Source organism: Amphiura filiformis, chromosome 15 (genome assembly GCF_039555335.1).
Source record: "Amphiura filiformis chromosome 15, Afil_fr2py, whole genome shotgun sequence".
In the NCBI taxonomy this organism is placed as follows: Eukaryota; Metazoa; Echinodermata; class Ophiuroidea; order Amphilepidida; family Amphiuridae; genus Amphiura; species Amphiura filiformis.
This window is the reverse complement of record NC_092642.1, coordinates 8,215,344-8,229,824: the sequence shown is the minus strand read 5'-3', so window position 1 is coordinate 8,229,824 and position 14,481 is coordinate 8,215,344. Positions and strand designations below refer to the sequence as shown.

The 14,481-nt window shown below is 35.7% G+C and overlaps 1 protein-coding gene across 1 annotated transcript in view; it reads right to left on the bottom strand.

Annotated features, from left to right (window-relative positions):
- The window catches only part of LOC140171199 (sorting nexin-27-like), a 153,747-nt gene that overhangs the window by 47,568 nt on the left and 91,698 nt on the right, over positions 1-14,481 (bottom strand). The window contains 2 exon segments of the mRNA XM_072194412.1: positions 2,052-2,159; positions 5,107-5,180. Coding sequence (XP_072050513.1) covers positions 2,052-2,159; positions 5,107-5,180 — 182 coding nt within the window.

The window sequence follows — 14,481 nt, the reverse complement described above, 5'->3', positions numbered from 1 at the left end:
TCCTATCGTTTATTCTCTAAATATCAAAACATTACAGTACATTTTGTGGTGGGTCACATATAGCCAATACAGATCAGTGCATCCCTGAACAGTGCACCCTCTCTCCACACACACATCAATCTTTTTATGAGCCACATTCATTGGCAAACACCTTCCGATATCAAGCCTTTCAAATTAAATTCCTGAACATCCAGACAAGCACTGTATTTGACGAGATGTAAATAAATTACTCTGACAAAATACCCTATCCAATGAGATAAAAAAAAAAGTTGCACAAGACTTAAAGGAGGATGATATGATCAAAACCTTCATCAAAAGTGAGATTTTGGTATCAACTGAAAGCTCTTGTTTTTCTTATTGACTGTGTGAAACATTACGGCTGGCAAAATGTGTCTAAATTGGTAAATCCATTTATTATTCATAATAATGTTCTATGGGGCATTCAATTACATATTTTTGACTCTTGTCTCAAAATGGATTGATACAGGCTTCAAACTCTATAGATGGGGAATGAAAGGTTATTCAACCAAGGTAGAAATAGCATGTGATGAAATCTGACCATCTGTCTTTAAGAGGCCAGACAGCTAGTAAGCAGAGACGCTATTAAAATTTCTGTAATTTTCTTGTGGTTTTTTACAATCAGTGTCAGTGTTATGTGACTTGATTAGAATTCACCATGGCAACTCTGAATTGATGCAATTAGCTTCCACATGAGTTTGGAAAGAAAACATTCAGTTTGTTTGCCTTTTTCTGGACAAGAAAAGAAATGGTGAAAATGACCTTACAACCATTGTCCTCAAGTGTATACAGTTACATGTCTGTGCACATTTTTACATCCTCCTCTAGGTGTAAATGTGACATTTATTTGGTTGTCATGCCTCTGACAAACTTGACAAAGCTGTAGACTTTTGTAATATTTTCTTCTTTCAATATTTAAAGAGCTCTTGTGAGATGTAATGCAAATATGTTGGCAAAGTGATGTAATAAATCAAATTAATTATTATAGCAATAGATGAAAACAATTTTGAATATATCGCGCTGCACTACAAGCAGGTGGCACTCATCACCTGTTTATGTCTGCAATCATAGATTGAATACAATACCTGTCTTTTCAAAGATACTAATCTTAGAGGTGCGAGTGATCAGCATGATATGGTTCAATGCAGAAGTACCGCGTGAACGTACCGGTGCAGTGCGGTATATTCAAAAATTGTTTTCACCTATTGCTAGGGTAGTTAATCTGATTATTACATAACTTCACCAGCATATATAAATCATGTTTCAGGGAGGGTTTGAACGTATGTAAAAATATTGCTAGCTGCCAGATGGGGTGTAGCTAGAATTTGTAATTGGGAGGGTCTGGTGTCATGACCAAAATGCTCTTCTTTGATTGTGATCATGAAATGCTTTAAACACTAAATGCAAATGAATTATCACAAATTCTTGCAAACGATCTAACTGGACCATGTATACAAAAGAGTAAAGGTAGACCTTTCTTAACATGTGTGAAGGGGGCAACACATCCAGATGACTGCAAATATGTATATCCATGTAGAACACCTGTGATCAGTTTTGCATCTAAAAGGGTGCATGTACACTGGATTTAACTACTATGTGTGTCATCTGCACACTCCATAAGTTCACACTGATCTGGATTTCTGAGATTGATGCCGATCTGCTGCACCCGCTGTCAATGATTTATGACTGGAAGAAATACTATCATTATGAATGAAGATGAGGGGCTATATCAACTGAGTCCCTATACTTACATTGTAGACATCAGGTGTTGTATTATTTCTTATGCCCACTGTCAATGCATTTCTAGGAGTACTATCATTCCCCAGCTTAAGTGGTTACATAACTCCTTGGTAACTGGATCACGCACCTTTTAGAATTGGTAGTATATGCCATAGACTTTGTGTTGCGATAGGTGGTGCAGAACTCAAAAGCGTGATCCAGTTGACATAGTGATTATCGGATTACACGTAACACTTTGCTGGCGAATTATGAATGAAGATGAGTGGCTATATCAACTGAGTCCCTATACTTACATTGTAGACATCAGGTGTTGTGTTATTTCTTCTTATGCTCACTGTCAATGTATTTCTATCTGGAAGGAGTACTCTCATTTCTACTGTGGTTTTGCCATGATCTGCTGCCTAGAAATGAGCAAAACAAAAAACAAATTATTTTTGTTACATTTTTACATCAAGACTCAACCTGAATTCATACTTGCTCACTTTTGCAGAAAAGTGAACCATGTGTACACTCAGTGTGTCAAAATTGCATAAAAACCACCTCAAAAGGTGGTTAACAGTGAGGATACCCTAATCACCCTTTACCCAATCCGTTTCTACCAATGTATATTATTTCACATCACCCACCATTACCTGTCAACCTTTGCTCCTCAGTAGAAACACATCAATAATTTTGCATGCATTCATGTATGCATAATTCTGCATTTCCTCAGGAGACATCTATTCCAGTTGACATCTATAGCCTACATCCCTTATGGGAGACATCACCATAATTTCCCACACAGGCAGTGTGAATTTCAAATGGGATTACTTGAATGGGTGACTCCATTTACAATCTACACCCACTGTGTGGGAGATTAAGGTCATGTCTTCCATAGCATTGGCTTAGGAAGATTTTCAATATGGGGGGAGGAGGCTGAAACTTGGAAAAATTTTGGTGGGCCCATTTTCCCTCTATTTTATCACAATTTTTTTAACTTCACCTAGGATTATTGGGGGGGGGGGGACTGAAAGGTATTCCAATCCCTGCACCAAAATTACTGAGGGGACTGAGGCAACCCTCCCCTCCCCCATGTCCCTAAACCTATGAATAGGGGTGTATGGATTTTAGCTGGAATAGCCAAATCAGTCTGCTCCAAAAAGAATTTTGTATATAAGGGTGTGCCACACACACACACCCACCAAGCAATCTTTTTAATGCCGACCTTCTCTATACCTACTTTTTACTGTTTTTAAGGGCACTTTAAGGACCGTTTTGCCAAAATGCACCCAATTGGGTGCATTGGTCTTCACTTAAAACCCACCCATCAATATACCAAACTTGCTGAAAAGTACCCCCAATACATTACACAACTAAATAAGGGAGAACCCCCTTCCACAGATTTAACTTAGGATGGCAAAATTATATGTCCATATCGTCTCTATTAAGAATGGCTCTAATACCTATTGTTCCTCCATATATATGCCATGCTTCATTGCAAGCAAATGCAAGAAGACCTAATTATACAGTCAAAAGCTGGCCCAATATAAACAATGAAGTGTTAAAAGCCAGTCAACAGTATGCTTTCTGTCTGTCTAGGCTTGATGGTCCTACGTAATGTCGCAATTCCTTCTGCAATTATAACATGTGATCATGAGATTATGTAAAGTGATGTACCCAAAAACCTTCAACCCGGGGAGCTCAGTGGCTGAAAAGCTGGGGGAGGGGCAAGGCACATGGACATTCAACCCCCGAAGCTCCACCCTGGGCTTGACAACTGTGAGTGTGAGGTGAGGTGTGGGTAGGGGTGAGATAGTGGGTACGGGTGAGATACGGGTAGGTGTGAGATAAGGGCAGCGGTGAGGCTGATTAAGGGGTTAGGTGAAATAGGGGACAAGGTAGGCTAGGGGTCGGGTCAGGTCAAGGGTGGGGTGGGGTTAAGGGTGGGATTAGGGTAAGGTGGGGTTAAGGGTGGGGTTAAAGGTAGGGTTAGGGTAGGGTGGGGTAAGCTATGGTGAAGTATGGGTTATGGTGGGAGGGGATGGCATAGTTCAGTAACATTAATATCTCAACTGCAAGTTTTTGTACCAACACATTCAAAGTGTACAAGCATATTTTGGGGTTACAGAAATGGGTCTTTCTCATCATAGTTGCCAGTTGACAATAATTATAAATACGTTTCACCTGATGATCGTCGAGTCGGGTAACCGTAACAGCTCAAAAAGTGATTGCCGAGTTTTCGAAAGTGAGTTTTTGTACCCATCACATTCAAAGGTCACTAAGTGCATGTATAAGCATATTGGAATTATAGAACTTTGCCCTCAGAGATTGGCATGTTATATCCTAGTACATGTTGTTCATATTTCAATCCCACACTGCACTTGTACTTTTTATCACAAAATCTGTTGACAGACTGTTGAAAGAGATTTATAAATTGCTCCCCCACTCCCTAGAGCAATTTACAGCAATGCAATTACCCTATTTTGATGTTACTTTGTGATGTTTTGCTTTCAAGATATGCGTGTTAATGATGAATAAATAGACATCAAAGGAGACATTTGCTGACATTTTAACTCAATTTTGATATTTAATATGTATAATTTATGATATTTGAACTCAACAAAACGAATGCGCCATATTTGCAGCAATGTATGAATTACACTGATCTCATTTACCATTCACCATCCCTGGGATTTTATTGTTGCTATGCTATCTGCATCATTTTCCTATTCATAGTTACCAATCTAAAGTTTTCTTATATAACATAATAAATTGATGTTTTTGTCTTCTTTTATATATCAACCATGAATAACAATGATATCGTGACAAGATAAGAATATATATGTAGTAGAACTAGAATCCATAAAAACCATATCTTTTGCGGGGGATCAATTGATCTATTATTGAATGGGGTTAACACTGGCAAGCACTATAGGTTATCATGATCTTGCTCAATCGTAGTTGTCTGCGGGAAGCATGTATTTGAAGAGCTATAACTTTTCCAGTTTGTAATTGTAATGTTTAAATTCCATTTTTTGGTTTCTACTTTAAAAACTGAATGTTTTCCTGGGTCTAAACATGTATTTAATAGCATGACTGATTTAAGCATACTACCTCATAGCATTGCCAAAAAATTTGTTATGATAACTTTGGTTTTTACTTACATATTGGATAGAAACCGAAAAATCATTTTTTTTCCAGTAAAATGGAAAAATTATGGGTTTCTTATGTCAAGAGCAAAGTTGAGATTTCATTTTAGAATAGAACAATCCAATCGTAGAGTATCTCCAGTTTATCTATTCTGCATGAGTACATCATTTTTTCTTGTTGGGTCACATATGCCTCTTTTACTCAAGTTGGACCACCTACCTGTTCCTCTTCTTCCTCTGTACGGAGGAAATCCCTCATCGCCTCACTGTCACCTATGACTCGCACAGAACAAACTGAAATAAGAACAACAAAATAGAAGCTGAATTTCCATGACATTGCATTATCAAATATGCGACACAACCAAAAGCGCTTGCCAAGAAAAATAATTGTAATTTTTTATTGAATTCTTTTTCATTGAACCTGAAAAATAGAGTTGTGCTTCCTGAGATGTGAATATTTCTATGTTATATCACCACACTTCAAAGACATTGCACAAATAGTGGCATACCATACACTCGAAAGAGTGCCCCATTCGCTGTTGTAGTGCATGTTAGAATATGACCATTGCTAGGTCAACTGGATCACGCTTTCTTTGTTACGAACCACTGATCGAAATGACCACAACACAAAGTCTATGGCATATAAAAATTCGGAATAGGTGTATGAGCCCAGGCTTGGAGCAGTAACCAATGGTTACTAACCTGCACTATGACAGCGAATAGACATCCCACCCCCATCCAAAGTACATACAAAACAGACACACACACAAACACACATTCAACACATGAAATTTAGTTCTTATAAACAAAATATATTTATAAATATTCTTAGAAACAAAATATATTTAAATAAACTACGTTGAAAGCCCTCATACAACTAATTACACTTTGACAGAATTATCTTGTCACAAAAGATGTGCAAACTAAGCACAACTGTGAATACTTAATCTGAAAACTCCCTAAAGAATAGCAATGCAAGAACATGAGTTATACATGATCAAAACAAAACAGCAATACTACTTCAATGAAAGATAACATGATGGGAATGGGTATTTGCAAGATGCAATCTAGATTGTGAAGTATTTTTGTATTTAAAAGAGCTGAAGCTTCCTGCTCAATATATCTTAACTTTGACTGTCACTGCACTGGATGTACACAAAAAATCAGTTTCTACATATGTGATTGCAAATATTTAAATGCTATCTACTGAAGACAGCAACTATTTTGTTGCTGTCTATAGAAGATAGCAAGTAGTTCAAAGCTGTCTGCAGAAAAAACACTATTTGACAGAAGAAAAAAAAACAAGTATTAAACACTATCTTCAGAAGATGTCAAAATACACCAATGCTGTCTATAGAAGATAGTATTTCAAAGTTATCTTCAGAAGATAGTATTTCAAAGCTATACTATTCCAAAGCTATCTTCAGAAGATAGTACTGCAAAGCTATCTTCAGAAGATAGTATTTCAAAGCTATCTTCAAAAGATAGTATTTCAAAGTTATCTTCAGAAGATAGTATTTCAAAGCTATCTTCAGAAGATAGTATTTCAAAGCTATCTTCAGAAGATAGTATTTCAAAGCTATCTTCAGAAGATATCATTTCAAAGCTATCTTCAGAAGATAGCAATTCAAAGCTGTCTTCAGAAGATAGTATTTCAAAGTTATCTTCAGAAGATAGTATTTCAAAGCTATCTTCAGAAGATAGTATTTCAAAGTTGTACTATTTCAAAGCTATCTTCAGAAGATAGTATTTCAAAGTTATCTTCAGAAGATAGTATTTCAAAGCTATCTTCAGAAGATAGTATTTCAAAGTTCTACTATTTCAAAGTTATCTTCAGAAGATAGTATCAAAGCTATCTTCAGAAGATAGTATTTCAAAGCTATCTTCAGCAGGTAGTATTTTAAAGCTGTCTTCAGAAGATAGCAAATATTTCAAAGCCGTCTTCGGAAGATAACAAGAATATATATTTAAGCTATCTTCAAAAGATACACCTACCTCAATGCTGTCTATAGAAGATAGCAAACATTTCAATGTTGTCTGTAGAAGATAGTATTTTAAGCTATCTTTAAAAGATAACAAATATTTCAATATTGTCTTCATAGCAAATAGTTTAAAGCTATAGAAAAGGCAAGTATTTCAGATATCTTCAGATGATAACAAATATTTCAGAAGATAGCAAGTATTCCAAAGCTATCAGTATCATCGTAAGACAGAAAAATATTTCAAAGCTATCTTCAGAAGATAGCAAATATATCAATGTCTCTAGAAGATAGCAACTATTTTAAAGCTATCTTCAGAAGATAGCAAATATATCAATGCTGTCTATCTACCTACAATTTCAAAGCTATTGCCAGAAGATAGCAAATATTTCAAAGGTGTCTTTAGAAGATAACAAATATATCTATGCTGTCTATTATAGCAAATATTTCAGGTATCTTCATAAGATAATAAATGTGTCAAGCTGTCTATAGCATATAGCAAGTATTTTTTAAAAGCTATTTTCAGAAGATAACACATATTTTGATACTGTCTTTAGAAGATATCACATATTTCAATGCTGTATATTTTGTACAGAAAATGGCAAATATTTTGAACATATCTTATTCTTAAGAAGATAAATTATTTAACAAATTAATAATTTTAATGCTGTTTGTGAAAGAATTCCAAAGCTATTGTCAGAAGATATCAAATATTAAAAGCTATCTTCAGGAGATAACTATTTTAATACTGTCTATAGAAGATAGCAAATGTTTCAAGGCCACCTTCAGAAGATAACACATAATATGCTATCTTTAGAAGACAGCAAATATTTTCAAAGCTATCTTCAGAAAATAGTAACTATTTTAATGCTGTCTACAACTATTTCAATTTTAAAGACTATCTTTAGAAGGGAGCAAATATTTCAATATTGTCTATAGAAGGTAGCAAATATTTCAATGTGGTCTACAGATGATAGCAAAAATTTCAAACCTTTCATCAGAAGATAGCAACTATTTCAATGCTGTCTATAGAAGATAGCAAGTAAATAAATGCTATCTTCAGAAGATACTATCTTCAGGAGATAACTATTTTAATACTGTCTATATATGCTATCTTTAGAAGACATCAAATATTTTCAAAGCAATCATCAGAAGATAGTAACTAGTTTTATGATGTCTATGAAAGATAGCAACTATTTCAACTTTAAAGACTATCTTTAGAAGATGTTTCAATGTTGTCTATAGAAGGTAGCAAATACTTCAATGTGGTCTACTGATGATAGTAAAAATTTCGAACCTATCATCAAAAGATAGAAACTATTTCAATGCTGTCCATAGAAGATAGCAAGTAAATAAATGCTATCTTCAGAAGATACTATCTTCAGGAGATAACTATTTTAATACTGTCTATATATGCTATCTTTAGAAGACAGCAAATATTTTCCAAGCAATCATCAGAAGATAGTAACTAGTTTTATGATGTCTATGAAAGATAGCAACTATTCCAACTTTAAAGACTATCTTTAGACGATAGCAAAAATTTCAAAGCTATCATCAGAAGATAGCAACTATTTCAATGCTGTCTATAGAAGATAGCAAATATTTCAATGTGGTCTACAGATGATAGCAAAAATTTAAAACCTATCATCAGAAGATAGCAACTATTTCAATGCTGTCTATAGAAGATAGCAAATATTTCAATGTGGTCTACAGATGATAGCAAAATTTCAAACCTATCATCAGAAGATAGCAACTATTTCAATGCTGTCTATAGAAGATAGCAAATATTTTAACCTTAATTTGAATTCTGAGGAAACAAACTAATCAGTAACTGGATTCCTATAAGAATAGTACTGTACCAGTTACCATTCATAACTAGGTTTACATGCACGGTGGCACAGTGGTTTAAGGCTTCGACTCACAATTGTGAGGTAGATTGAGGTCATGGGTTTGAATCCTGCACTTGGGCAAGGCTCTTCACCCCTATTGCCTCTCCCTACCTAGGTGTACAAATGGGTACCAGCTTTAATGTTGGGAAGGTAAAAGACTTGCTGAGGAGGAGAAGGTGTAGCTATCCCAGCAACAATATAACATGGTGGAGTCTGGTCCAATCGCTTCTAAAAAGAGATGGGCACTCTGGCCTGTGAAAACAGATTCATTCCCTTTACTTTTTAATCACAATGCAATTACATACCCAGAAGTTAACACAATCTGCCCTTCTCAGCTGTCGGTTTCACTGAATTGATTGATCAAAAGTATCAGTAATTTAAAAATAAGTCTTGTGTTTGTCCTCCTGCATAGTCAAATTAAGTGGTGAGAAGCTGAAATCTGTTCATATTATCAAATCAACTATTTTAGCATGTACTGTCCATTGACAAGCATATGCTGCTATCTAATAAATACAAGTAATTATCGTCCGATATCTGCATTGCTTTTACCCATATCCAGGACAGCAAATACATGTGTTGCTCTCAATGATTATGATAAAATATTGACCTATTGATTTTCTAAGCAGCACAAGGAAAATAAAATCCTCTATGTCTGTCTGTGCACGAGGTAAGTAGAGTGTTACCAACAAAATTTCAGTACCAAGGCATGTAAATCAGTCCACCAATCTGCGGCACCCGGCAGATGATTAAAATATCCTATCATACTCTAAAAGGCATCCCAAAAATAACCAGTTCAAAACAACCAGGAATAAAGCAAAAAATTGTACGAAAGATCTGACACAATACCTCAGGTAGTGGTACTTAATGCTCTGCGTGCTATCCGTAGCCTTCAACATAAAAAATCCAAGTTTTGAGATATTTTCTCAAAATATTAAGAGCTATCTAAAGAACCACTGAACCAATACTACGCTTGCTTGTACTCATTTTCTTGCATTTTTCATGCTGATTCCAAATATGGTAATGATAAATTACAATTATGAAATTTTTGAAATTATGAATTTCGTCTGCAGTCGACACCCGGTGAAGAGAGTTAATGACCCAATGGGGTCATCATAATAAAACAAACTGTAATTGAAATTACAGTTCTAACTCAAAACACCGGGAAAATGGGCAAAATTAAGGGGAATCGCTTGTAAAATGACAATAATGCTAGATCTTGACAATGACACTGGGCAATTTATCTCACTTAATTCTGATCCCATAGGGGAGATTTGTATTGTTTTAAGTATTACTGTCCTTGCTACAGGGACACACAGGGTGCAAGATTTTGTTAACTTCAGTGGGTTAGGGATAAAAGGTGTGGGATACTTTTCTGAACTGCAGCAAGTGATCTCCAAGTAACCCAATTGGGAGTCTAAACAGCAGCATTGGCAATACTGCAATTATGATGTGCCACCCTTCTTTGAACAGAGAACCTTTGGGATATGAGCTGTATTTTAGCAAAATCAAATTAAGATTTCAGTAGTTGTAATTTAAGCATGATTTATGCAATATTAGGAGCCTCTAATATAAACAAAATGACAGCAGTGTGGGTGAAAACAAATGACAAATTATAGGTTGATGTATAGTTATGAAAAACAAGTGTACAGCATATATGGATGCATGTCGGTTTCCAACACATAACTTACAAAATAATTTTTTTTTCTTCCCAAGTATTACAAATTCAGTCAAAAAAGGTATCCACTATAGTAGTATTTAAAAGAATGGAAGTGTTTGAGGAGAGAAAGCAAGGAAAGAAAGATTTAAGGGTATACGAGGTATTGTTGGTCGAAGCAGCCAAAAAAAAAAAGATTTTCATTATCTGAATCAATATATTTTTGAAAAATAACACTTTGGTGTTTTGCAAAAGTTCATTCTACAAATCATATACCGTACTTTGAAAACTTGCTTAATTTATTGTTGTTAATGAGTTATGTACGTTTTACAAAAGTGTTGTTGTTTCAGCCCTCTTTACAACATAACACAAGAACCACAGGGCCTACAAAAGTATCTGTGATATTTGAATTCTTCTACACGCTCGCTACGTATTGAGCAATGCAATTTTTGCTAAAGCTCACTACCATTCGCAAGATGCTGCGAACTACCTTTTTTTGGCTGCTTCGACCAACATTACATCGTATACCTTTAAACAGGCCTAGAAATTTGCCAAGAACCTGATAATTCATTCTCGCAGAGTCTCCTCAACTAATTTGTGTGAATTAAAAAAGACCAAAAGGCACACACATAAATGGGGACAGACAAATTAAAATTAACATAGGGACAGACAGAAAAAATAAAGAAAAAATATGGGAATTGGAAAAAGACCACATACAGTAAACAGCAAAACCAGCAAAAATAAATAAAAATGCAGTTCAGCAACAAAATCATAAATTTTCCTGCTTAAATAAGACAATTCTCATGCCTGATATACATGAAGTACCAGCAGAGATGTAAACACTCTCTACACAACAGAATTTCTGATCATCATGTCTATGGAATACTACAATATTGAATATATGGGATCTGTATTCAACACGTCGGCTATTTAATACATCGTAATGCAATTACAAGAGCCACTTACTTAATCCTACAAGTACATAAAATTACTAGTCACTTGCCAACAATATGGTAACATTAATGAATAATTCTATCAACTTTGCATTTTTATCAGCATATATAAACTGGAATGCCGGCATTGGTTGAGTACCAATACTACACCTTAACGAAAGATTTCACTTGTTATCCGCATGGTTAAAATTCAAATATCACCTTGCAAAAGGAATCAAATTTCACGCGACGTTTGGGACCAAGAGAGAAAAAAAAACCCTGCTCGTAGTCGTATGCAACCTGTTCAATGTATTGTACGTGCATGCATGCTGCACACACACGCACAGATGGATGGGTTTATATAGACACAGAAAATTGCTTGTTATTGGGATATTGTGCAGAGGTTAATCAGTGTGCAATGTGTTTGCTGAATAAAGGCTTGCATAGGATTGCCCTTGTAAGGATGAGAATTGGCAAATCACTAGCATACTATTAGGGCTTTTACTTTACTGCATGAAGCTTTCGCCTTCTTTCTTTACAATCACTATTTATCTTTACTTTTGGGGTTCTTGATTTTAGAAAGGGTGCAGATCTGAAAATGTGACCAAAATTTAATTAAAAAGAGGTCTTTCTCAGAACTAGTTTTCTAAAATTTGTGACACATATTCTGTTGGCTGGACATCCAGGCGTTTGCTCTTCCATCTATCTCTCTTATTCCCCCGATCTGGAATGTCGTTGGAGTGAAACTTCTCGCATTAGAGTGTTCATTGTCTGTTCAAGCTTTTTGGTTTGACACAAGGGATTAACTTTTTCACAATATGTTACAAGTTGAAATACTTTTATAAAAAGATTATGACCATTATGCTAGCGTTACCGACATGATCAGGGGCTTACAATGGGACACGTTAGAACACAGACGTGAAGCTACCAGACTTGAGCTTATGAAACAAATTCAATTGGGGGAATCGGCTATTCCAAAATTGTTAACTCCACTAGCAGTAAGAAGATCTCGCCTTTCAACAACCGGCAACAGTCAACAGCTTAACCACACCCATTGTAGGAAAAACATATTCAAATTTTTGTTTCTTCCCCGGACAACAAAAGACTGGAACAGACTACCCGACAACATCATCAACAGCAGCTCAATTAACTCTTAAGACCCAAGTATTAGATCACATCCGGCGAAGAGTCCAAACTAGTCCATGACCATATTACCCTCACCGTGGCTCCACATGGACTAATCTGTTTGTCGTCATGTATCACAAAGAAGAAGAAGAAGGCTACTGCTTCAAATTCTGTTTACTTTCCCATTCACTGCAACAGAAATCTTTCACTCCAGTTATCCAAGGAAGATTGAGGAATATGCAAATTTATGACAACACTCCACCCTCCACCTGACAGAATATCTAAAACATAAACCTAAAAGCCTGAAAATGCACTCAAAATCAAATATGCCATTGATCCTTGTACCCACCTTTTCAGTAAGAATCCAGACACTGGATCCTGGATCTATCTCACTTTCCTCATCTTGTCTGTAGGTTTGTCGGTCTGACGTCATTAGTCTGTCATCTCTCTTCTTTTTCAACCTCTTATCCTGCCTATCACCGTTATCACATCTATCTTTCCTTTCACCTCAAGTCACCTTTCATTATTTCCTTGCAATCTCTCTCATCCCTCTTTGTAATAACACATGCAATCTTTGTAACTAACAGTTTCGACAAAGCTTGCCAGAAAACATTTTTGTTCTAATGTTATAAAAATAAGGTAATAAAATGTTTCATAACATGTTTAAAAGTTGCCACAAAATGTTTTAACACCCTATTTCATTTTGCTTTACTAATTCCACCCTCCTCTCTTCCTCTCTGCTGTACGTATGGTATAGCATACATATATGCCTGTATGTATGCTCCAAGTAGGAAATGTCAAAGCCCTTTTCCCCAGATTCATTATTTCTATTTACTGCTGGCATCATTTATATAGACACTGCTAAATTTAGACCTGCTAAATCAATATTTTTCACTAATTTAAAATCAAAGGATATACATTATTTTCAAATTTCGGAGGAAAATTGGTTTAGAGTAGCAAGACAACACAAAATGCCTCACACTGACAAAACCACACGCTGAATGGTGATATTGTGATACAAACGATGCACATTGCATTCTGTCATATTGTATGTTAAATAGATGAAAATTTAAACAAGCGATATTATCATGCAATTAATATTGATTTGATGATAACATAGAATTGTGATATTTGGTACTAGTCAAGGTCAGCATTATCTGCCTTCAAGGCCAGGGGGTCAGATGTGATATTGCCATTTATGATGTCACCATCATGAAATCTTTAAAAACAATTAAAATGTGTTATGTAAGCAAAATTGCTAGGGTGCGAAAAGTAACCCACTATAATAAGTATATTGTTTTTCAATTTGTAACTGCTAACTGTATATTTTGAACTGGCTGTCAGACTTTTAGGTTTGTCAGCCTCGTAAGTCACATGTTGCATATCCTATACCCCCTGCATGAAGGCCAACATTGCATTGGTAAAGCTTAAATTTGACTTCATAAAATATCAAGTTCTGTGTATGTGTACTACTTGAATCAATAGCACGGACAACTGATGGGACCTGATCATTTTCAGACAGGATATCATTTGACAACATTTTTAGGGAAAATGTTTTCTGAAGTATATCCAAAGGAAAACACAGCTGCCCACATTAAAAGGAATGGTTGCCTCAGCCTTCTGGTAGTCTCTTCATTTGGTTTTGCTGCTTGTGAATTGCAGGACATGTTTCTCATGTCCAATGGGAGAGCTTTATGAAGCCTGGCCCTGGACAATGTGTACACTACAGTCAGTCTACCAAGTACAAAGTACCGACGCAGACGCACACATTGTGCACGCATACCTGCAGCAGAGACGCAGCACTACGCACTATTAACGCACTGTAAACATGCGCGTTGTCACTTTGTACTTCAGAGTGGACAAACTGTAGTTTATCATAAAAGCATTCAATCATCAAGAGATGATTGTGGGCTGTTTCTCATGTGCAATAGGAGAGCTTAATGAAGCCTGGCCCTGGACAATGTAAATAGTTTGTCATAAAGCATTCAATCATCAAGAGAGTATGACATGATTGTA